This window comes from Malaya genurostris, chromosome 2 (genome assembly GCF_030247185.1).
Source record: "Malaya genurostris strain Urasoe2022 chromosome 2, Malgen_1.1, whole genome shotgun sequence".
Classification (NCBI taxonomy): domain Eukaryota; kingdom Metazoa; phylum Arthropoda; class Insecta; order Diptera; family Culicidae; genus Malaya; species Malaya genurostris.
In genome coordinates, this window is record NC_080571.1 from 76211290 (window position 1) to 76237106 (window position 25817).

Here is a 25817-nt window from a genome sequence, read left to right on the forward strand (position 1 = left end):
CCGATTAGTTCTATATTCAACTATCATAGAGCTAATTGGTTGGATTACAGATCTCACATTGAAAATCATGTGGATCATGCAACTATTTTAGAAAATTCTGCGGACATCGACACAGCAATTGATAATTTGAATCATTACATTATCGAAGCTAGAAATCTTTCAGTTCCCAAAGCTCCAACTAAATTAAATTCTCCTATCATCGATGACAATCTTCAACTGCTCATTCGGTTGAAGAATGTTCGTCGACGACAATATCAACGTTCTCGTGATCCTGCTATGAAAAACATAGTTAAGGATTTACAAAAAGAAATTAAACATACATTTACTCTTTTGCGAAATGAAAATTTCGCTAAAGAAGATGAACAAATTAAACCATATTCTAAACCTTTCTGGAAACTTTCTAAGGTTCTTAAGAAACCTCAGAAACCAATTCCTGCTCTCAAGGAAGGAAATCAAATACTTCTTACAAATGGTGAAAAAGCTCAAAAGCTAGCTCAGCAGTTCGAGAGTGTCCACAATTTTAATTTGAACGTTGTGAGTCCTATTGAAAATGAAGTCTCACTGAAATATGCGCATATTTCAACCCAAGTGTTATCACAAGATGACATTATTGAGACGAATTTTGACGAAATTAAATCAATTATTAGGAAACTCAAAAACATGAAGGCTCCTGGTAATGATGGAATTTTTAATATTCTTATTAAAAATCTTCCCGATGTTGCCTTGAGACTCCTGGTTAAAATTTTCAACAAGTGTTTTTCATTAGCTTACTTCCCAAAAAGATGGAAAAACGTCAAAGTAATTCCTATCCTGAAACCTGATAAAAATCCAGCAGAAACATCAAGTTATCGACCAATTAGCTTACTTTCTTCTATCAGTAAACTTTTTGAAAAAATTATCTTGTTGAGAATGATGTCTCATATAAATGAGAATTCAATTTTTTTACCAGAACAGTTTGGATTTCGTCATGAACATTCAACTACTCATCAACTTGTCAGAGTAACGAACATGATAAAATCAAATAAATCTTCTGGGTTATCCACTGGAGTTGCTCTTCTAGACATAGAAAAAGCATTCGACAGTGTTTGGCACAAAGGTTTAATAGCAAAAATGTCTGATTTCCAGTTTCCTATTTATTTGATCAAAATGATTCAAAATTATTTAACTGATCGTACTCTTCAGGTTAGCTATCAGAATTGTAAATCTGAATTGCTACCCGTACGAGCCGGTGTTCCGCAGGGATCGAGCGTAGCTCCAATCTTGTATAATATTTTCACTTCTGATCTTCCAAATCTACCCGTTGGTTGTCAGAAATCGCTATTCTGTGACGACACAAGTCTGTTAGCCACGGGTAGAAATCTAAGAGTGATCTGCAGTCGCCTGCAAAGAAGTTTAAATATTTTCAGTGATTATCTGTCAAAATGGAAAATTAAACCAAATGCAGCAAAAACGCAATTAATTGTCTTTCCTCATAAGCCAAGAGCTTCTTTTCTTAAACCAAACAATAATCACATTCTCGAATTGAATGGCTTGGAATTGACATGGTCTGATGAAGCTAAATACTTAGGTTTAACATATGACAAAAAACTCACTTTCAAGGGTCACATTGAAGGAATCCAGGCAAAGTGTAATAAATATATTAAATGTTTATATCCTCTTATAAACAGAAATTCTAAGCTCTGTCTAAAAAACAAGTTGTTAATTTACAAACAAATTTTCAGACCAGCCATGCTTTATGCGGTACCAATTTGGTCAAGCTGTTGTTCCACCAGGAAGAAAACGCTTCAAAGGATTCAGAATAAAATTCTGAAAATGATTTTGAAGCGTCCTCCCTGGTTTAGTACAAATGAGTTACACAGACTCACAAATATAGAACCATTAGATGTAATGTCACATAATATTATAAGCAAATTCCGACAAAAATCGATGCAATCTTCAATTGAATCGACTCGCTCTCTGTATTAGTTAGTAAGTTAGTATATAAGTTCCTTTTCCCCATTACACAATACAAGTAGGTTTAGAATTTTCCCTACACAAAAATCTCAGAATTGCGGAAGCAAATGATGTCCTCATGGAAATAATCAAATCATATACCACTTGTGGCTGAACACCAAATTTTAATCTTAGTAATTTAATTTTAACTCATATTCCAATGAATAGTTATTGAAAAAGGTGTCTGACTTTCAACTTGCCGCGGATTTCGCGCGTTTCGATTTTGAAATTTTTCGTAACAACCCTTTAGAGCAAAAGAAATCGATAAAACTGTTTTCCAAACTTTTAAATTTGCAGTATTTCGACGAATCATAGTCTAATGTAGAAGGTCATTACCTTCATTAATATGAGAAAGGCATCATTACATCGCAAGGTGAATCAAACTTGGATTGTCGGTTAATTTTCAAGGATTTTTCTAGACGTGTGCAAAGTGTCGCCTACGTCGAAGCAAGTCGATCGTGATTTCCTGCTATTCAATTCAAGAGTTGCTTGTTAACGCTTTACTCTGATTTAAGATATAATAAAAACTAAAAGTCATAGTGACTCAGAACAATGCTTACTACTTTGCCGAAAAAGTAAAGAATTGAACAGAACAGTTTGTACGCGGGGTCGTAGGACCATTTCTGTCAATCTCCCAGGGATGAGTATGTGATTGTTATCTATGTCAAAAAGTGTATGCGTTGAAATGACCTAGAAGACAAAGAGGAGGTTCACATTGTACCGGACACTTTGACCGGAATAACGGTCTTGGGACTCGGCCGAGTTACAATTAGCCTATGGGCAGCCTGTAGCAAAACTGTGATGAATGATGATGATTCAAATGCAAACTCTGTCTAATGTCGGGGAACATAGAAGTGAGATGCAAACAAGATGACCTGCAGGTCATTGCTCTATTTAAGAGAGCACACTTGGTCGAGATAGCATTATGTCAGGATACTGTCAGTATGAAGAGCCACGCAGAGAGAGAGAGAGAGAGAGAGAGAGAGAAACTCAACCAAAAACATTCTGTGCAATTGTCACAAAAATCGGGATGCGTGGGCTTCGTTCTAGGTATAGAAATTTTTTTATCAATAAAAATCCAAATGAACAGAAAAGCTGTCTTTCTACGAGCGAAGCTTACAAATGTTTCGAACCTTTAATTTTGAATAACTCTCCATAGGTGGGCAAAGCCGGAACGTGACAAAACCGAGCAAAGGATTTAAGAGTGTTTATGCCGGCACGGCACTGCCAGAGCCCCCGTCCATGTTCCACGTTCGGTGGTAATGGATTTGTCAGATGGCGCTGAAATGTGATTATGTACCAGGACACCTTCATAGTGGCGCGAACGGGATACGTGAGCCAATGACGAAACAACGTCGCTGTGTTTGTGTGTTCCCGTAGCTACCGCGACGGACGGACGGACGGACGGACGGACCACCGAGGGGCTCTGATAAGTGGTGGGTGTGCGCACGCAAGAGGAAGCGTTGATTCGCAGCAAGCAAATGGAGATCTTTCCTCATTATGTAAGAGACGTAAGAGCGAACGAACAAAAAAAAACGAGAATCAAGAACATGGAAAAAGCACGTAAAATATTTCCGACGGGCTCTCTGGTCGTGCGATGTCAAACCGGGTTGGGTGGAATCGGAACTCATGCCGTGTGGGGAGGGGAAGGACTGGAGGAAGAACGGCTTTTGTCTGACTATGCACAGAATGTAAATAAAATTGCGTTTAACGTCGGAAATTCTGGGCATCCCTACGAAAACCGATGGTCGGGTTAGATGTGAAGCTTTACAAGTGCCGAACGTGCATGGATGAATGCCAAACAAATTTTGAACCATTTTTGCTTACTGAAGTTTCAAATCAGATCGACACGAACATTTATGTTTTGGTCGAATAAACAGCGAAGATGGAGTTTTGGCAATCGGTTAGGGATCAATAGTTTGGAGTTCCTTGTTTGCCTGCTTCACAAGTTTGGTATCAAATGATAGAAACTATCAAACTTTATTCCGTTTATTATTGAAACGATAAAATGAAAGTTAATTTACACACAACATACAAAAATAGTTTAATCCAATCAGACCTCGGAATGGTGATCGATCGAGTTATTGTGCTTTGCGATTGGATTCCGACTGTAGACTGTCACTGAAAGCAAGAGCATACTTTCCTTCTGTACTCCTACTTTCCCCTAAACGACACAGTTTTCGTCGAGAACTAGTATTTCATCGCTTTGGAAAAAGCGAATTTTTATTAAAAAAATCGCGAGAACGATGTTGCCTAGATAAACACTAGGTTTCACTGCAAAAAAAAAGATCTGGCAGGCAGTTTTCTCTTGCGGCAAATTTACGGAGTCATACATTGTTAATGAAACAATGAATGAAGATATTAAATAAATGATTGATAAAATATCTGTTACACGAAAAACCAGTAATTTTCGGAATCAACTTTACTTCTGGTCATTACGCTCCAATGTCCTGAAATTCGCACCCTTGAAAAAAGTCGAGACTCTAGTCGAGAGGTATCTTCGTGAAACAGTGAAAAAGTTCAAACCAGATTGAACACGAACGACGTTTAAAATAGTTGCTAACCATTCGGTTCAGAAGCTTGTGAAGAGCGTTAGATGAAAAATTCGAGAACTTGCTCATAAATGAAAAGGTGTGTGTGTGTGACAAAAAATGTCACTCGATTTCCTCAGAGATGGCCGAACCGATTTTCACAAATTCAGATTCAAACGAAAGGTCTTATGGTCCCATAGATCGCTGTTGAATTTTATCCCGATCCGACTTTCGGTTCCGGAATTATAAAGCAATATGTGCAAATCTATGAGAAAATGCGTACTCAATTGTCTCGAACATTTCTTAACCGATTTTTACAAACTAAAATGCAAATGAAAGGTCTTGAGATTCTTTAAAAAGTTCCCAAAAAGTTGATCCAGATCCGACTTCCAGTTCCGGTATTACAGTGCGATTAGTAGGTATTTTTTCACAAGCCAAGGCGAAACGAGGTGCACATTTTTATAAAACTTACTGCTAAATGCATCTAGTTGGCAGATCTTGTTAGTTAGTGGGTATATAAACCTACTTTGCGACTACTAGTCTCCGGTTTCCGCTTCCAGAAGCACCGATAATTGTGAAGAAAAGCTCGAAAACCGGAACTCACGTAGATTTGTCAGCAACGGTTAAACCAATTTTCACAAATCATGATTCAAATTAAAGCTCTCATTGTCCTCAAAGATACTGTGCAATTTCATACAGATCCGACTTCCGGTTCCGAAATTATAGGGCAATGAGTAACAAAACTTTCAAACTGTCATACAAAATGATACAAAATCGGTATGTGCTGGTACGGAAAAGGAAAACACCACCGCCTAGCACACAGCGTGCTTTGTTCAATTTTGTATAGCGCCCAGAGTTGCCAAATTTAAATCTACATTAACTTGACATAACTGTTTACAAATTGAAAAGGTGATGACGTAAGAGCGCCACCAGAGAAATTTTTTGATTTTATTCAAGTTTGAAAAAAAAATCATGACAGAATCTTCTAGTGATGTTTTGCAAATATAAGTAATATGAGAAAGGCATCATTACACCACTAGGTGGATTAAAAAAGGTTTTTGAACATGATATCGCGTAAATGGCCATCTTTGGCCTTGAGTACCAAATGTGTCCTGTTTTTGGCGTTTTCCTTCGTTTTGGCCAATGTATCGGCCATATCGACCGATTGTTTCATGTTGGATGTTGTCTTTGAGTTGAGATATGGTTCTTGGCAGCGTATACCTTGGATTTCATATAATTTCACAAAAAATAGTCTGGTTTTTTTTGCCAGGAATGGGATTTCGCAGTGAACTTTTTTACTTAGAGATACAAATTGAAACATGTCGCGTGTATTATTTCGTCATCAAATCGAACACCTGGTAGTTTGATTGCATGATAATAGTGGTTTACTGCAAGGTAGAATAAATGGATTGCTATTCCGAACGCTTGTAATTCCTCTCGTTGTCGTATTCCTAGAATTGGTGCTTGTATCAGAAGGATCATACAAGTGTCAAAATATACAGATCGAGAATAGGTTAGTTAGTGGTATTAGACATATGAAGTTTGTTATCCTTGTATATAACAAACTCGATTTGAAAGAATATCCACAAGTCGAATTTACCGCCATCTTGGATGTTAAGATTAAAATAAAATAAAATAAAATCAAACAGTACAGTCACCTTCCTGCTGCCATCGGATTATTGTTGAGAAACAATAATAGCTCAGGAACGAATAACTTCTTAATGCTTTCAATTCTATTCTATAAAAATCGTTATAGATTCTTTAATTACTATTAAATCGATGTTTTTTATTGAATGTTAAAGAAAACTTATTTTCAAGGTGAAAATAAGTTTTCTGTAACATTCAATAAAATTTCAATGTAAAATAATAAGTAAAAAGAACTATCAATCTTTAATGCACTAAAAAAGTGTGTGCAAAATGACGTACAGAAAATAGAACACATAATAAATGATTTATGTGCAACGTCCACAAGTACATGAAATCGTTTCGTAGAATGCCATAACTAACTATTTATTTTACTATTCTGATAATTGAAGCAATTAAAGCAATAAATTAAATTACGATATAATAAACCCAACTCTTCTTTTATTTATTTGTAAGAATCATAGGGGAAAATATTTCCCATGAAATTATAGGAAACTTATGCACCCTGCTATGTTTTTCTGGTGATGTTCTCTTAATTTACACCCCCAATAGCTAAAATATTGTCTTGTACTGACATATTTCGTCCTGCACATCTTATGGTCGTGAAAGGGTTAAAAAACACTTTCGTCGAGTAGAATTTGAATATGCGTTCTCTTAATCACTAGTAAGACTCGTTATCAATCCAACATCAGATAACTGTGATGATCAATCTAACGTTACAATCTAAACCCGAAAATTTAGCAATATGTTTCCTTCAGAAGTGTGCAAATATCGATACACTTTTGGAAGGGATTTTTTTATAGAACTTAATTCGTATCATCGATACAATAGAAGCAAATCTGTCAATTATGTCATCAATGAAACCACTCAGACGTTGCAACTGAGACACCCAAGCTTGCCAGGTCATTTTTTGTTAAATCTGTGTTCTAATCAAAAATCAGCCTGAGCATAAAAACAAAAGCTTCCGCAACTTTTGAACTCTCTGTAGGATACATTGTTTTCCCTAGCAATTTAAATACTTTCAGGGGCTCATTTTAAGTCTGTGATTTAATCTGTGTCTTTTTTTAAATCTGTGCAGCGTACACAGAATCTGCGATACTCAGATTAATCCGTGAACCTAGCATCTCTGGAGACAGCAATTTGTTTTCAACTGCCATACGCATAAACCACTGAAGCCACTGAAGTCTGAAGGTGTGCATACGAGTTCTCACAAAGCCAAACGTGACAGAGAGAACAACAAATCTCAAAGTTGAGCTGAGTGCAGCTCATGTGTACGCAATAACTCATGTGCACGGAAAACACTGCGTCAAGAGATACTTGAAATTTTAAGTTGTATGGAAAGCGTGTTGTTTTAAGAGCTTGCTAATTTAAAATTTAAATGAAATACACGCCCAATTATGAAATGGCCGACTTTTTCTAGTTGGTAGATATTTTTTTTCCATAAATACGTTTATTTCATAGGCAATATACATAAGTTTTTCTTAGCCGTGGCATCCACAATATATGTCAGGTGTACAACTTTGCTTCCGCCGTTTTTTTTTTCAAAGTTAAAAGCTTCATTGCGAAAAAGTGCTTACAGATGTATTATTCAAAGTATTGTCCGTCGCTAGCGACAACTTTCTCCCATCTTTACGGCAATTTTCGGATCCCGGCTCGAAAAAAGGAGTCCTCTTTTGACGCTATCCCTGAAACAATCCATTTTTCCAACTCTTCGAAGGATTGAAAATGTTGATCTGCCAGGCCGTGTGCCATCGAACGGAATAAGTGGAAGTCAGAAGGGGCGACATCTGGGGAATACGGCGAGTGGGACAAGACTTTCTATTTCAGCGTTTCCAGGTACTTTTTGATCACTTTTGCGACGTGAGACCGAGCATTGTCGTGTTGGAGGATGACTTTGTCCTGTAGCTCTTGATATTGTGGTCGCTTTTCTTCTAGCGCGCAACTAAGGTGCATCATTTGCGTTCGGTAGTGATCTCATGTGATGGTTTCACCCGGTTTAAATGAGCTCGTAGTAAATCACACCGAGCTGATCCCACCAAATACAAATCATAACCTTGGCGCCGTGAATATTCGGTTTTGCCTTCGACGAAGCAGCATGCCCGGGCTTACCCCATGATTTTCTGCGTTTAGGATTATCGTATCGAACCCACTTTTCATCACCGGTTACGATTCGATGTAAAACCCCCTTACGATTTTGTCTTTGAAGCAGTTGCTCACATACAAATAGACGGCGCTCGATGTCCCTCGGTTTCAACTCGTACGGCACCCAGTTTCCTTCTTTCTGAATCATACCCAGGGCCTCGAGACGTTTTGAAATGGCTTGCTGACTCACTCTCAACGATTCGGCAAGCTCTTCTTGGGTTTGGCACGAATCTTCATCAAGCAATGCTTCTAGTTGTTCATCTTTGAAGGTTTTTTCTTTTCCACCACCATGTTTGCCTTCGACATCGAAATCATCATTTTTAAAACGTTGGAACCACTCCCGACACGTTCTTTTACTCAGAGCAGCATCACCGAAAGTTTCTAAGAGCATTCGATGCGCTTCAGCTGCATTTTTTTCGAATTGTAACAGAAAAGTAAAACTTCCCGCAAATGGCGAGAATTGGGCACATAAACAGACATTTTCGAGCGTGAATAATACGAAAACAAGAACAACTACCACTGAAACGGCGATGACAATTCGTTAGGCACTGTACACACTCACTTTAAAGGCACTATCATCTATGTATTTTGACCAGCATCAGCCGGTACAGCCACCTATCGGAAAACGGCAGAAGCAAAGTTGTACACCTAATAGTACTTTAGACCTAATACATTTCGAATATCATATTAGTATGTTGGTATTCATTAGTTAATCTAAACACTGTATGTATCAAGTGAGTTGCTATTACAAATTACATTAAATAAAATACATTTATTTTGTACATGATCTTATAACTATTTCAGGTTTGCTTGTATGAGTTCATCACTTTTATTCAATATCATATAGTTGGCTGTTGGTTGAACTCATGGAAGAGAAAACAGTCTAACATAAAATAAAATTTAAAATTGAACTCCAATGGACTTAATGAAATGATAAAGAAGTTTCATGTAAGGAAGGTCACGACAAGCAAGAATGTCACGAACTGGGACATTGGATAGTCTACCTTGAGTACGCATGGAATTTATTACATCACGATACTCCACGCATGTCCAAACGACATGATCAATGTCGCGATCACCTTCGCCACAAGCACAATGATTATTTTCGGAAAGTCCAATTCGAAGGAGGTGTGCATCAAACGTGTAGTGATTGGACATGAGTCTGGACATCACACGAATGAAGTCCCTACTCACATCCAGTCCCCTGAACCATGCCTTTGTCGATATTTTAGGAATAATTGAGTGCATCCACCGTCCCAGATCATCTCTATCCCAAGAAGCTTGCCAGCTGGCAAGTGTTCTTTAGCGAGACGCGCTATAGAATTCGTTGAAAGAAATCGGTCTCTTATTAATTTCACCCTCAAAAGCACGACGTTTGGCTAAAATATCGGCTCCTTCATTGCCTGGAATGGAGCAATGAGCCGGAACCCAAACTATTGTGATTTGATAATTATTATTCAATATGACGTTCAGGCACTGTTTTATTTTGCCCAAGAAAACAGGTTCATTTTTGCCAGCAGCGTTTGAGCGAATGGCTTCAATTGCACTCAGACTATCTGTGAAGAGAAAATAATGGTTTGGAGATAATGTGACGATTACACTCAAACTATAATGAACTGCTGCTAACTCTGCTATATAAACAGATGCAGGTTCTTGAAGCCTAAATGAAACCGAAACATTATTGTTGAATATACCAAACCCAGTAGCCGCTTCCATTCGTGATCCGTCCGTGTGAAATATTTTCTCAGAGTAAATATGCCTGAACTTACTTGTAAATATTTTTGGGATTCCCATCGAGCGTAGGTGTTCCGGGTTTCCACGCACTTCGCGCTGCATGTATGAGCCGAAAAATAAAGTTGAGTCAGGGACATTTAGGAGGCTGTCACGGATAGGAATATATCTTAAAGGGTCGATTTCCTGTGACATATGGTTAAAGTATACTGTCATGAATCTTGTTTGAGATTGAAGTTTAGCCAGCCTTTCAGTACCTCACATCTTATTAGCAGTCGCGATGAAAGCTCCCAAAAACGATCTATCAATGGAAGAACTCCCGCCAGAACTTCATGACTCATTGTATGTGTCGAATGCATGTAGCCTAAGGCAAGTCGCAAACAACGATACTGAATTCGCTCAAGTTTGATAATATGAGAGTTGGCAGCGGAACGAAAGCAAACGCATCCATATTCCATCACTGAAAGTATCGTTGTCTGATACAATTTTATTAGATCTTCCGGATGAGCACCCCACCAAGATCCTATTATTGTTCGAAGAAAATTTACTCTTTGTTGGCATTTTGTTATCAGATACCTAATGTGTCCTCCCCACGTGCATTTGGAATCAAACCACACCCCGAGGTATTTGAAAGTCAAAAACTGTTGGATCATTCTTGCCATCATATGAAGCTGAAGCTGCGCGGGATCGTGCTTTCTTGAAAATACGACCAGCATTGTTTTATTTAAATATGATTTCGGACATTTGGCCGCCACGACTATTTTTCACAAAGGTCATTCTGAAGGTCTATTTTTCGACCATTTTTTCAAGCATTTGAGGGTGTATTTTAGCAATGCCACGTTGAATATTGGTTTCCAAAGCATCAATCGTTGCTGGTTTATCCACAATAAGTTGATTGCTTCGGGCGCACAGTAACACCATCCTGTTTAAATCACATTTTGTCCACATCCATATCTTGAAGATTTGGGAACAAAAATTCATTGATCATGCTTTTGTATCCATTTCCATTCACGGTAACGCGTCGTCTTTCCTCATTTTTAAAGAAATAAGGACCGATGATTCCACCAGCCCATAGACCGCACCAAACAGTACATTTATCGGGATGCATTTAATCGAGAATGCGCTCCATCACAGAAGAGAGTTTTGCGCTATGAACAGTTTTGATTGAACACAGATTAAAAAAAAATTCCACGATTTGGAGCGTTGTTCTGAAGCTAACCTATATTCGTAATGATATGCCAAACAATACTGAGTAGAGACGTAAGTTTACACTGCCAAACAACTTTCAGACATTAGAGTAATCCCTGTTGGAAAAAACCGCTCACTATTTTCTATGAACTTAGCGAAGTACCTTTTGCCGATGATAATGCAAATAGGTGAATAATTTGTTGCTGGTTAGTTGCTAATTAGTTAAAAGTAATTTTGAACTTGTTAGTCAGTTTATTTTTTATTTTTTGAGTACTTCGTTAAGCACCCCTCCCAAATAAACTTGAAAAAAATTGAAACCCATTTGATAGTTGGTTGCTAATTAGTTACGGTAAATTTTTGCTCGATTTATTTTATTTTTTTGAGTACTTCGCTAAGTTCAAATGAAGTTAAGGAAGCACCTCTTCTAAATAAGCTTGAGAGCAAATCGAAACCCAGTGGATAACTTGTTGCTAATTAGTTACGGTGGTTTTGATTTTGTTGCTATTTAGTTAAATTTTTTTGGATTACTTCGCCAAGTTCGCACTAGGTTTCGATTTGTTTTCAAGTTTATTAAGGAGGGTGTAACTAGTTAGCAACTAATAAGCAACAAATTATCCACTGCGTTTCGATTTGCTTTCAAGCTGGAGCCGGTGGAGTTAGTTTCTGTCAAACTTGCTCTCCAACAGGCATAAAACCTCCTCATCTTTTGCATCAACAGATTACAATCATCGAAATAATACATTTCACTAAAACATAGCATATCTGAACTAACTAAAACTAAAACTAATTAGATAGTAACCCTAGGAACAATTTCTTGACAACGTTTCGTGATAGATTGAAGTCGAATGAATTGGAACAGTGGTTGAATGTTCGGCACATACTGGCAAAAGGCTTGCTGTATCCATAATTAGTTCTAGCATAAGGGGTTCCTAAGAAAAGAATAGTTTCTAAGATTATGGCGATGGATATCAATTTGTAAATGCTGTATGAACTTGGAGCAGTCTATTCTTGATTGGAGTAGATCAGCCACAAAAGTAGCTTTGCTGACATCGCGACGGACAGATAACAAATCGAGATCAATCAGTTTGCATCTGGCATGGTAGCTCGAAAGGTTCCAAGGGTTTCTCCAAGGAAGCCGACGTAGGGCAAATCGAACAAATTTTCGTTGAATTGCTTCAATGCGTTGGATATCGTTATTGTAGCACGGTGACCAAACAACCGAGGCGTATTCGAACGTAGAGCGAGCTAAGGCACAATATAATGCTTTCAAGCAATGTACATCATCGAATTCTTTAGCTTAATAGAAACACACATTTTTGCCAAAATTCGTTTTTATTATTCAACATAATTGCCATCAGAGGCGATACAGCGATTATAGCGATCTTCCAGCTTTTCGATACCATTTTTGTAGTACGATTTGTCCTTTGCCTCAAAATAGGCCTCAGTTTCAGCGATCACCTCTTCATTGCTTCTAAATTTTTTACCAGCGAGCATTCTCTTGAGGTCTGAGAACAGGAAAAAGTCACTGGGGCCAAATCTAAAGAATACGATGGATGAGGGAGCAATTCGAAGCCCAATTCGTTTAATTTCAGCATGGTTTTCATCGACTTGTGACACGGTGCATTGCCTTGATGGAACAAAACTTTTTTCTTCTTCAAATGAGGCCGTTTTTTTAAAAATTTCGTCCTTCAAACGCTCTAATAACGCTATATAATAGTCACTGTTGATGGTTTTTTCCCTTTTCAAGGTAGTCGATGAAAATTATACCATGCGAATCCCAAAATACAGACGCCATAACCTTACCGGCCGATTGTTGAGTCTTTCCACGCTTTGGGTTCGGTTCATCGCGTGCAGTCCACTCAGCTGACTGTCGATTGGACTCCGGAGTGAAGTGATGGAGCCATGTTTCGTCCATTGTTATATATCTACGAAAAAAATCGGTTTTATTTCGATATAACAGCTCCAAACACTGCTCAGAATCATCAATTCGTTGTTATTATTATTGATATCATTTATTTTACCCCGGCTTTAATTTTTGGTCGTTCACCAGGGATTTCGTTGTTGTTTTTGATCGATTGTGAGCTCACGCGGCACCCATTTTGCACAAAGCTTTCTCATATCCAAATATTCGTGAATAATATGTCCAACACGTTCCTTTGATATCTTTAGGGTGTCAGCTATCTCGATCAACTTCACTTTACGGTCATTGAAAATCATTTTGTGGATTTTTTTCACGTTTTCATCGGTAACAGCCTCTTTTGTACGTCCACTGCGTTCATCGTCTTCGGTGACCAGTACGAAATTTTGTAAACCACTTACGAATTGTTGCTTCGCCCGGTGCAGAATCTGGATAACACTCATCAAGCCATTTTGTCGTGAATACGACTTACTTTACTATGGGGTGCCTTTTCAAAATTAGCCATATGGAAGAATGGGCAGAACTTAATCGTGAATATCTCGACTTGTATTAATGATAGCAACATAATTCTTTCACCATTCCATCAAAAATATGATCAGGAATTTAGGATAATAATTTGAACAGTGTGAGATAACCACAAACAACTCAAAAATTAAGTTTTTTCAAAATTTGAAAATAATGCGGAAAACTATTTACTTTCGCTTGGGTTTTTCGTGCAAGGACGACGATTTTGAGGTAGTCAGGCACATATCTTCAACTGACTGTGTATAAAAGGGGAACCGTGGTCGAAAATCGATAATTTCTTTACGTGCGTTCGATGGAAGCAGAAACCGTGGGAGTTAAACCTTCAACCAGCAGCGACGGAGAGTGCACCTTCTGCGTGGTTAAAACCTCAAACGCTCAGGTCGCAACTCTCATTTGCTTTTCGGTAGTCATAACGAGAAGTTCAAGTTTCAGATTTTAGTTCCGCAGTATAGGTTTAGAATGCAGAGCCTGCGTGCTGAAACTGGATTCTGAGTCTGGTATTGGTTCTAAATTTAGTTTTTGAACTCAGGGTCCAGCAGTTCTTTATTCCAGACTTAATCTATTCGGTTCTTTTTAGAACCATAATAATACTCCTAAAGAATTATGCGGAATTTTACTTTACTGTACTCTACACAACCCATTCTGGTAGTCATGGCGAAAAATCGTCTTCAAGTTTCAGAGCTTAGTTTCGGAATATGGGTTTAGAATTCCGAGTCTGTGTGCTGAACTAACTCAGCTCGTCACTCTTCATCACGAACGCTTTCACAAAAAGTTCTTTTCAGAGTCACCATTATTTTATTATAAAGAACTATACTGCTTATTTCATAATATTCAATTGCGTTTCAGAATGTTTATTGTAACTAATCTGTAATTTAGTCTAGGCGCATCGTTTAAAATTCTAGTAATGAAAGAGGGGAAAGCTGCACAATTCGAACAATCGATCAAGCAAATCAATCTAGACTAACTCAGACAAATAAACTAATTTTATGCCGAATAAGGATTTCTGAAAGCTCACTTACAAACACAAATGCAAATGAGATTGGTTTGTTTTCATCAGGGAACGCCTGCATTAAAATGTGCGGGTGTGTAATGTCAGAGACATAACTGGATGTCATGAATACGAATATGACACGCTTTATTTATGCTTCCGAATTCGAATCGGTAGTTGAATTCGGAAGCATAAATAAAGCGTGTCGTATTCGTATTCACGACATCCAGTTATGTCTCTGACATTACACACCCGTACTTTTTTGGTATCGGCGGCACTTTTTTTCATCAAAAAGTAGTGTTTCATCAACACACGAAATTCCTTTTTTTCCATTTTTTTCACAATAACAAAAGTAGCTTCACTCAAAATGCAATATCTCACAAACTAATAATCAGACAGCTGTCAAATTTATACACGTATCTTTTGAAGGTTGGTACTAACTGAAAATGGTATGGATTTAAATCCACAAGACTTAAGCAAATTTTTTTTTATGTCGACTGAGGTTCTTGAAATCGATTTTTTTTATGCCAAATTTCTCAGATAGACACATGAAACGTCGAGATCTGGTGTAATCTAAAAAAAGGGTTGGTGAGTTCGGGATAACATTAGATTTCGACGTTTTATTCATTTCTAAGACAAAACATGAAAAGCGGATAACTCTGTAAATTGGTGTAAAAAACAACACGTGATTTCGGAAATTCGCGTAACTTCGGAAGTCCACGTAACTTCGGAAATCCGCGTAAAAATATCATGTAGCATTGTACTAGAAGGCTAAGGAGACAGAGTACCTAATTATTGACCATAAACTAGCGAACTTCAAGTGTAGCAAATTGCACTAGGTCAATGTGGGGGAAACAATCAATATCAAAATGTCAACACAAAATAATAACCTTCAGGCCGTGTGATTATAAAATGCTTGTATATCGCACTAACTTTAATCTTTGCTTGAAAATTTTAACCAACTTTACCGAGAGGCTTCTGCGCTAGGCCGGCGCTCGGAAATTCAATTGAAACTGTTGTAAATATTGCAATTTAAATGTCCTACATAACCCCTTTCTCTCACAACCCCGTCGATACGGTCGTCGATTACCGAAACCGGTATCGGTTCTTCTCTTTCGCTCATTCGGTTAGACTGCGGAGTTTGAACGAACATTTGCGTGTGAACATTTTAGCATACCCCGAATCGAATGCCACTGGTTTTAGAAAGAAGAGACATCGAAAAAGCTGTGTTAAATGCACTTCTTTTTAAGACCGATGCAATATCATTTGTCACCAATTTTATTGCCTGCCAATACCAAGGCCTGCCTCCAATCGAAGTAAAGGCCTCTACTGGTTCCGATTATGCATGATTAGCAGAATTTAAATTCCAGGCAGGTTGTAATTGTGATTCTACCGTTTCTCGGTTTTTGACGCGCGGTTGGATCCAATACCTAAGAAGGTTTACACTAAACAATAATTTTGCTCAAGAATATTGCCGACACAAAGTGATGTCGAAGTCCCATTGTTCAGGGGAAAGAAAATTCTTTACTGTTTTTTTGCCGGTCCCGTTCCGCTGTTTTTTCTTTTTCTTTTCATATTTTTGTTTGTAAACCCCAGTCCCCAGGGAACTCACGAGGGCATGGAGCTTTGGTATTTGACTTGATGTCGAAGACAACGGAAGACACCCTCGGTGTATTTGTGAATCATGTATTTACTGCGATGCGATGAAACAAACGAATCTGGAGAAGAAGTGCATTAATTCATGTTCTCTTCTATTTTCTTCTCTCTTTTCATATGCGTTCTGCTTCGATTCATGCCATGACAATGGTATCGACAACAACAACAACAACAACCTCGATGATGCTGCCCGAAACGAAACCACGAAAATAAAACCCGATTCGCTCTGGGCAGGTTATGGCAAACTTGAATTTCCAACAGCCTCCGAGAAGTATACCAAGTAGTGCATCGTTGAGTGGGAGAGGAGGTACTGCGGGTGGCTTCGGTAGCTCATTATCGGGCCATGTCACACCAACGTCTGGTATGTTTCCAACTGCAGCAACGGGAGCAGGAAGTTTCGGATCGAGTCAACCACCTCATTCGCAACAGCAGCAGCAGCAGCAGCAGCAACAGCAACAACAGCAGCAGCAGCAACAACAGCAGCAGCAGCAGGGGCAGCAATCGGTGGGCCAAAGTGGCCAGAATCAACCCCCGCAGCTGTCGCCGGGTGGCGCTGGCGCACGAAACGGTGGAAACGGTGGAGCGTCGAGTGGTGGTTCCAGTAGCGGTGGAAGTGTGGTTGGCGGAAGCAGTGCGAACCCAGCTACCTCTAGTGCTAGCACCAACGGATCCCAGCAGCTTTCCTCCTCGAACTCATCGGCGTCCAGTGCGGCGAACGCGAGGAATAACCTCTTCGGTGGACAACGAGGTTTCGCGGACCGAAGGGCATTGCCGGCACTTAGTGGAACGACAATGGTGAGTGACGCTTAGAAGTAGCAGTAGAAATAGAAATATAATATGAACAGATTAGTTGGTGGAGTTCACGTTGTGCTTCGAACTGACCTCCGATTGCGAATGCATTTAATGGAAAATTGAACGGACAACGTTGGTTTGGGTATTATTACTAGTTACTCTCTAGTTGTTAATAGGATCATCGAACTAGCAATGCAATTGCTGATGTAGATTTGGTTGCGAAGTCTGTTGAAACAGAATGACCATAAAGAGTGTACGGAATCAAGTTGCATCACTATTAAATGGCTGTAATTTTCTTCCCTTTCTGTATTTTAAATTATAATTTTGATTGAAACTAGTTTAATGTGTAATGTTTACATCGTGTAAGTGAAGATGCAGTTGGAAGAACAGCGCTGGCGTAAAATCGTACCATCGGTAGGAAACTGGGGATAGTTCAATCTACGGTTTTTTGTATCTTAAATCAGTACAACGAAAGTTTCACTGTTAACAAAAGAAAAAATAAACCACCAGATTGGATTTCTATATAGTGAAAAAGATCACAAACAGGTAGTTCAAGATTCCTCTTGAAGTTCAGTAAAAGATGTGGTGGAAAAAAAACTTGAAAATGAACTTAGCGAAGCACCTATCGCCGATGATAACGAAAATAAGAGTATAATTTGTTGCCAATTTGTTGCTAAATAGTTTCGGTAGTGTTGAATCGGTTACTCATTTATTTTAATTTTTGACGTAGGACTACGTGTTGTTTTACTATGTTCACCTGGGTGCATTTTCAAAATATCACAACACGAAAGTGTAACGGAATTACTCCAGATTTAATTTCTCAACAACGTTTTCCCTGTTTGTGTATTGTCTCTAATTCTTTCACGAAACGAATGGAAAAAGATGTAAGATTGTTATTAATACCACGAAATATTACGAAAACAAATAGTGCGAACACGAAACGTTCAAATCAACCGAATCTATAAATAGACCCTGTTTCACGTTTGATAGCTTTAGTCAATGATAATCCGTGAACGGAGTCACATCGGGTGCGCAGGCTGCCATCTACGCCAAGACAGTGGAACTACGCCCGGCATTATTCAGTCGGTGCTTCAGTCAATGGCGAATATGAGATTCCGTTCCTCAAGCTCAAACGCAGAAAAAACAACAACTAGTTCTTCTGTGCGCAAACAAAAGTGATTGCATCATTCAGCTTCTGGTTGTTTGCATTGGAGGAAAAGAAAACGAAAAGTGGACAACGATGGGGAACATTATGCAAAATTAGCCGTTCTATCGGCTCTGAATGACATCTAAAGAACTATCAAGATTACTTTCTTTGCAAATCAAAGGTAAAAATCATCAGTTTAGCGCAAATCTAAAATAATTTGCTAGATTGTGCACTTTTCGCACCAAACGAATGCAAATGAAGTCAGCATACGGTGTATCAATATCGTAGAAAATAACACCTACTGAAAGCCTGAAATGAATCCAACGATCACATCCTTCAGTTGCTGGTCGTTTGCGTGCGAGTAATAGGAAAAATACATACAATCGCCCGAAAAATGATAATCCGAAATGATGTAGTCAACCTTTAAAATTTTATACGTTGGTAATTTTGTAGACGTTAGAATCACTCTTCTGAATTTTTGATCTATTATTTTCAGTGTCCTACATAGAATCAAGCAAGGAATTAATTATATTTCCTCATATACATTGATTTGATTTTATAAAATCGGTTTTCAACCAGAATAAGTTTTCAATCAGAATAAGTGTCGTCACTAATACATACAACGTTCAACATCATGGGTGCCACGACTCGGTGCGGAACGTTAGCGCTGTAGGGAAGGGCACACAAACATGTGGTAGATTTACTTTGTGCGTAGTTCGCCAAACGAGAAGCAACCGATTTGTTCGGAACTTTGCCCGTGGAAATAATTGTCAACTGCGTTGAATGTTGGAACAATGGCAACCTTCGTTTCTTTTCAGAATCCAAAGCATTTTACAAAGATCTGAATAATTTGTTTCTAATAAGTTATAGAAATTTTTGAATTTGCTGCCCATTTTTTTTTCGAGTAACTCGCTGTGTTCATAACACATGGGCTGAAATGTTCCGGGCCTAACACATAGATGGCGCAAGTTTCATTGCAGTCACCTTTTTTGCAGTTAATACTAATCTTCAAAAGACAGCTGTTCAAATTTCATGATATTCTATTCATTAGTTTTTGAGTTAGTGTGCTGAGAATGACGCTACTTTTGTTATTTTCAGAACAATGGATCAAAAACAATTTCGTGTTTTAATAATACACTGCTTCTTGATGGGGAAAATAGCGTTAAAGCACAGCAATGGCTTGAAAAGTGTTATGGAGACTCCGCTCCACCAGAAACAACAATAAAACGTTGATTTGCTAACTTCAATCGTGGTCGTAGAGGCACCGATGTTGCAGAACACAGTGGACGTTCGGATTTTGAATGATCGAAAAATGAAGTTGCGTGAGTTAGCTGACATCGTAAAGATATCAAAAGAACGTGTTGGTTTTATATTGCATGGGCATTTGACTATGAGAAAGCTCTGTTCAAAGTGGGCTGCATTTGCTCACTGTTGACCAAAAACTAGAACGTGTTGATGATTCTGAGCAGCGTTTGGCCATGTAACAAACCGGAATTTTTGCGTCGATATGTGACAATTGATGAAACATGGATTTAACACTTCACTCCGGAATCAAAATAATTGTCATCTGAGTGGACTGCAACTGGCGAACCTCGTCCAAAGCGCAACAATCGTCTGGAAAGGTTATGGCCTCGGTATTTTGGGATGTGCGGGGTGTAATATTTATCGACTATCTTGAGAAACGAAATACCATTATTGGAGCGTTTGAAAGCTGAAATTGCATAGAAATGACTACATATGGCAAAGAAAAAAATTTTGTTTCATCAAGACAATTCACCGTGTCACAAGTCAATCAAAATAATGGCAAAACTACATGAAATGAACTTCGAATTGCTCCCACATCCACCGTATTCGTCAGATTTAGCTCCAAGAGACTACTGGCTGTTCGCAGACCTGAAAAAATGCTCGCCGGTAAGAAATTTCGCACGAATGAAGAGGTTATCGCTGAGGCCTATTTTGAGACAAAAGATAAATCGTTTAGCAAAAGTGGTATTGAAATGTTAGAGCGGCGCTGGAATGAAAGGCGTTGATGGAAAAAGTTAATTTGTTAGGTCCGAGACTTTTCAGCCCATGTGTTATGAGGTTAACGAAGCCTAGTGGATTGTAACCTAGTCGACAATTTGATGCTAATTTGTTGCCGATTTATTTTTTATTTTTTTGAGTACTTCGCGAAGTTTATATGAATTTAACGAAGCACCCCTCCTAAATAAACTAAAAAACAAATTGAAATCCAGTGGATAATTTATTGCTAATAAGTTACTAATTAGTAACGGTTATTTTGAATTTGTTGCTCATTTTTTTCAGTACTTCGTTAAGTTTATGTGAAGATAAAGAAGCACACGTTATAAATAAGCTTGAAAACAAATCGTAGCCCAGTGAGCAATTTGTTTTTAATAGGTTGCTAATTAGTTACGGTAGTTTTGCATTTATTGTTCATTTTTGGAGCACTTCGCCAAAGTCATATGAATTCAACGAAGCTCCCCTCTAAAATAATTTTGAAAACAAATTGAAACCCAGTGGGTACTTAGTTATTCATTAGTTACGATAAATTTGAATTTTTGGCTCAAATATTTAAGTTTATTTAAATGATTTGTTGCAAATTAGTTTCTAATAAGTAACAGATTTTTTTTTATACTTCGCTAAACTCATATGAACTTAACAAAGCTCTCTTCCTAAATCAGCTTGAAAACAATTCGAAACCCATTGAATAATTAATTACAGTGGTTTTGAATTGAAGAACTTGGTGCTACCCGTTCAGTGCATCAGCGAGCGGTGTCTGTGTTGACTGTGAAGTTTAGCAGGCATCTCTGCGTAATTTTGGCGCAATAAAAAAAAGCACTGGGATTTGTCGGTTACGTTACGACAGAAAGTGCCATAAAACGATTTGAAGCTTCAATTGGTATGCTCTGATCTTGTGTCATGCAAGATTGGATGGAATCCCATGTATAGTTATAACTCTTTTGACAATCTATTTTTCCAACTCTTCGAAGGGTTGAAAATGTTGATCTGCCAAGCCGTGTGCCATCGAACGGAATAGGTGGAAGTCAGAAGGAGCGACATCTGGGGAATACGGCGGGTCGGGTAAGACTTCCCATTTCAGCGTTGCCAGGTACTTTTAGATCACTTTTGCGACGTGAGGCCGAGCCTTGTTGTGTTGGAGGATGACTTTGTCATGTCGCTCTTGGTATTGTGGCCGCTTTTCTTTTAGCGCGCGACTAAGGCGCATCAGTTGCGTTCGGTAGTGATTTCCTGTGATGGTTTCACCCGGTTTTAACACATGGATCAATAAGTCCCGAGACTAACAATGGAAACAACATTTTTTTTGCAAAATTTTTTTTTATTCATCAACATAATCACCTTTTAGGGTGATACAATGGTTCCAACGTTTTTCCAATTTTTCAATACCATGTTTATAAAAAAAACTTATCTTTCGATTCAAAATAAGCTTCAGTTTCAGCGATGACCTCCTCATTTGAGCCAAATCTTTTTCCCTGGAGCATTTTTTAAGATCAGCAAAGAGCCAGTAGTCACTGGGGGCTAAATCTGGCGAGTATGGGGGATGGGGAAGCAGATCAAAGCCCAATTCGTTCAATTTCGCCATTGTATTCATCGACTTGTGGCAGGGTGCATTTTGTTCCATCGAAAGCAATCGCGGCACCCACTTGGAAAAAACCTTTTTCATGCTCAATTTTTCATGAAGGATAGTAAATACACTTCCATATGATATCTGTGTCATCTCAGCAATCTCACGGAGCTTCACTTTACGATCTTTCATTATAATTTTTGTCACTTCACTCACATTTTCCGGTGTAACGGCTTCCGCAGGTCTACCCGAGCGTTTCGCGTCATTTGTGTCGGTACGACCACGTTTAAACTCGGCGAACCACCGACAAATCGTTGCTTTTGATGGACAAGAGTCCGGATAACATTTTTCAATCCATTGTTTCGCTTGCACGGTGTTTTTACCCATTTAAAAACAATGTTTTATCAAAACACTAAACTCGATTTTTTCCATTTTTTAAACAAACTACAAAACGACTTTACTCCAACCTCGATAACTCAGCTGTTTCTGGTTGGAACGACTAAAAATTTTGACCCGTTTTAAGCAAAGGTTAGTACTCTAGAAAGAAGTGGTTACTGGTTTACTACGAGCGCCATCTCTGCTTTAGTCTCGGGACTTATTGATCCATGTGTTAAGAGCTCGTAGTAAATCATTAGTTCATCTTTGAAGGTTTTTTCTCTCCATCACCATGTTTGTCTTCGACATCGAAATCACCATTTTTAAAACGTTGAAACTACTCCCGACACGTTCTTTTACTGAGAGCATTCTATGCGCTTCAGCTGCATTTTTTTTTTCGAATTGTAACAGAAAAGTAAAACTTCCCGCAAATGGCGAGAATTGGACACATAAAAAGACATTTTTGAGCGTGAATAATACGAAAACAAGAGCAACTATCATTGAAACGCCGATGACAATTCGTTAGACAGTGTACACACTCACTTTAAAGGCATTATCATCTATGTATTTTGACCAGCCTCAACCGGTACAGCCTCCTATCGGAAAACGGCGGAAGCAAAGTTGTACACCTGATATAAAATGCGCACAAACTTTGTATGCGGGAGAAAAAATGCTCATGGTTTGTATGAAATAAAACTAATACGGTTAATTTAAATAGTAAACTTAGTTGTATTATCACACAAATAAGATCATAGACAAATTAAACCAAATTTTTCTTGATATAATGAACTTGTTCATTTGAGTTTTGAACTTGTTGGAATCGGTTTAGTCATCACTGAGAAAACAGCCCTTTAAACTTCCAATTCTCAATGACTCAACAGTAACCTTCAAACTAGCATAAGTGAGCTGAAATGATTAACCACAATAGTTTATCGATTTTATAGAACTAAATCGGAAACTTATTAGATTGTTATGCTGGCACAATCGTGTCGTAGAGCAATTAAACATCAGCTGAGTTTGACGAGAAAACTGATGTACTTATGTTCAGCGTACAGTTTCACGGATGTGAACCAGGTTAACGTTGTCCGAGTCCTACCTCAGGGGAGGCACTTTTTCGCAAGTTTCATTTTCACTTTTTCATTAGTCTATTTTTTCAATCTATTTCTGATTGAGTATGGACAAAATGTCATTAATTGTGCACGAGTAATGCAAGAATATATCTTTGTCATACAAATGTATATTGTTGATATTCAATTTTGCTTGACTCCAGACGTACACGATGCTGATCATAAACCCGAGCATTCGAAGCATCAGTATCAGCAAACGCAACCCCGTTTCAACTCCGGGATCTCATATAACTTAGTTAATCGCTTGCCTTACTTGCCGACTCGTTCACGTCGGTGAAAGTGTAGACATGGACGCTGTTACAGCTCTACACAAGTAAACAGTAAAGTATGATGCAGAGTATCATCCATGATTTTACATCGCCTCACGTTGGGAAATTATGGTAATTACATGTATCAATGTTACCTGTAGCCGCTAATAAAATCCCTACATGCATCGATGGCGCCGGAGACGAGCGTGGAAAAATCACTAATGATAGTTCGCGTATTATTAGCAATTTTAATGTTTCTGCTAACCGGCGTACGATCGTCGTCGATTGTTGCACACTAATATGTCAAAATCAGTTGAATCAAAACGGAATTGCTTTTAAACCTACACACGGTAAGCATTGTAACAGCGTTCTGCGTGCCCTTGCCTGAAGGGGAGGCAGACGACGACGACGACAGCGGGGTTTCAGTGTTTGAAAAAATAAACAAATGATAATCCACGCGGTCAGCTCACCAAACATTGGTTGGATAACGTTTTCTGATATGAGATCCAAATGTGGTAGGTCGTACAGACGCACGAAAACATTTCATTTGCTAATGAGATGCCCTATTTGGAGTGGTTGCGAAATTTTCAAACTGAAACATTACGACCGATCAGTTTAGTTTGCCTGCCCAATCTATTAGGTTTATGGTGATCGTTATAATCAAGCATTTTTTACATAATAATGCTTGAATATATATGTGATGTTTGAACTTGACGTAGCATATTTTCACCCGCATATTGCGTTGAAAAAACTACTATTATTAGGCGGAAAATCAATAGTGAACAATTTTGTAACAGTTCTGGAGCTCGTTTCATGATTCTGGAATAGTTTTTCATGTGGAGCATCTACGTTCCCTCTAAAGGGATACAATTGAAAATTTAATAGAACTACATTAAAATTGATTAGTTTTTAAACACATGCAGCTTAGATTAGAGATATTTTCGCACCCACACTGGTTGAAACTATATATATTTTCAATATTCAGGGCCAGCAATTTGAATTGAATACTGTGTTGTTTCACTGGTTGTCTATGCTTCGGCTTCTCGGATATCCATGGAAAATGATCTTCAATGTTAATTTCCCATTCCAAGCATTTTAGTCTGCCAAATAATCAAGGGTTTAACATTTCGTTTTAGACTTATCAAAGCATTAGCAGCTTATGTTGAACTGCTTAGCGATTCATGTTGAATCACGAGGTGGCATTACAAGTTCAACATAAACTGCGAATGCACTGATGAGTCGAAGACGACACGTAAAACATAAGAAAATGATCAATACAAAACGGATGCCCTTTGAGGTTCAAAACCTTCAAATGACCAACCAAGTAGTTTTGGTAGTTTTACTCAACTGGTCTGGCCAGAGGTCGGGTAGACCGTTTGACATCCAACCAAGTACCCGAGTAGAGTGTGAGATCAAAAAGAAAACTCAATTCGATGTTGGGCTGTTCGTATACATCGATTACTTAATTTGCTATCGTTTTGGTCGGGTTAAACGGTTAAAAGTTCCAAATCGAAAGCAACAAAAAAGAATGCTGTGTGACATCAAACTGGAAACTAGTTTTGCTCTCAGTAAAAGCACTTTGAGAACTTAATATGATATATATTTTCTCGAAATGACACGTCACGAGCAAAAGGTAAAAATAGAACAGTCCAAAAAGGTCCGGGATAGTGTACATTTAGGCGATATTACTCGCAAGCAAGAAAAAAGATTTTATGCAATCTCCACATTAGTCGCAAGCAAGAAAAAATATTTCATGCAATCGCCACACTATCGCGGAGAGAATCCGGTTTCGAATTTAGGTGATTTGGAAAGCGAAATTTTTGCGATTGCTATGGACTGTAAGTGCTAGCTATAAGGAGATGGAAAATGTTCGGTTATATGACAATCAGTGTTTTTTCACAAAGTTGTATGCAGGTAATTTCTGTCAATGCACACTCGTTGCGTCGCTTCCATCCCGCATCCATCGTGAATAGCAGTGTGGCTATTTGAGCACAGTATGAAAATGTTCTCTTTGTCCTTCTCATATCCAAAGCTGTAGCATTCGAACATTATAACATTAAATTGAGTTATCTACTTGATCTCACAAAACTTGCACATGTAATCACTTTGAAATACGAATTTAGAGGCTCTGAAGACCGAACGTTTTACAGTGAAGTCTTCTACAACACAGGGAACGTGGATTAGGAATCCGGTAATAAGGTATCCCAGATCATTTGTTTTCTCGACTAAT

The 25817-nt window shown here is 38.3% G+C and overlaps 1 protein-coding gene across 5 annotated transcripts in view; it reads left to right on the top strand.

Moving 5' to 3' along the window:
* The window catches only part of LOC131427498 (regulator of gene activity), an 80419-nt gene that overhangs the window by 12950 nt on the left and 41652 nt on the right, over positions 1-25817 (top strand). For all 5 annotated transcript variants that reach the window (XM_058590731.1, XM_058590735.1, XM_058590734.1 and 2 more), the window contains exon 3: positions 16550-17110. In XM_058590731.1, the coding sequence (XP_058446714.1) occupies positions 16553-17110 (558 nt within the window). In that variant the 5' untranslated portion in view covers positions 16550-16552. The remainder of the gene's footprint in view (positions 1-16549; positions 17111-25817) is intronic.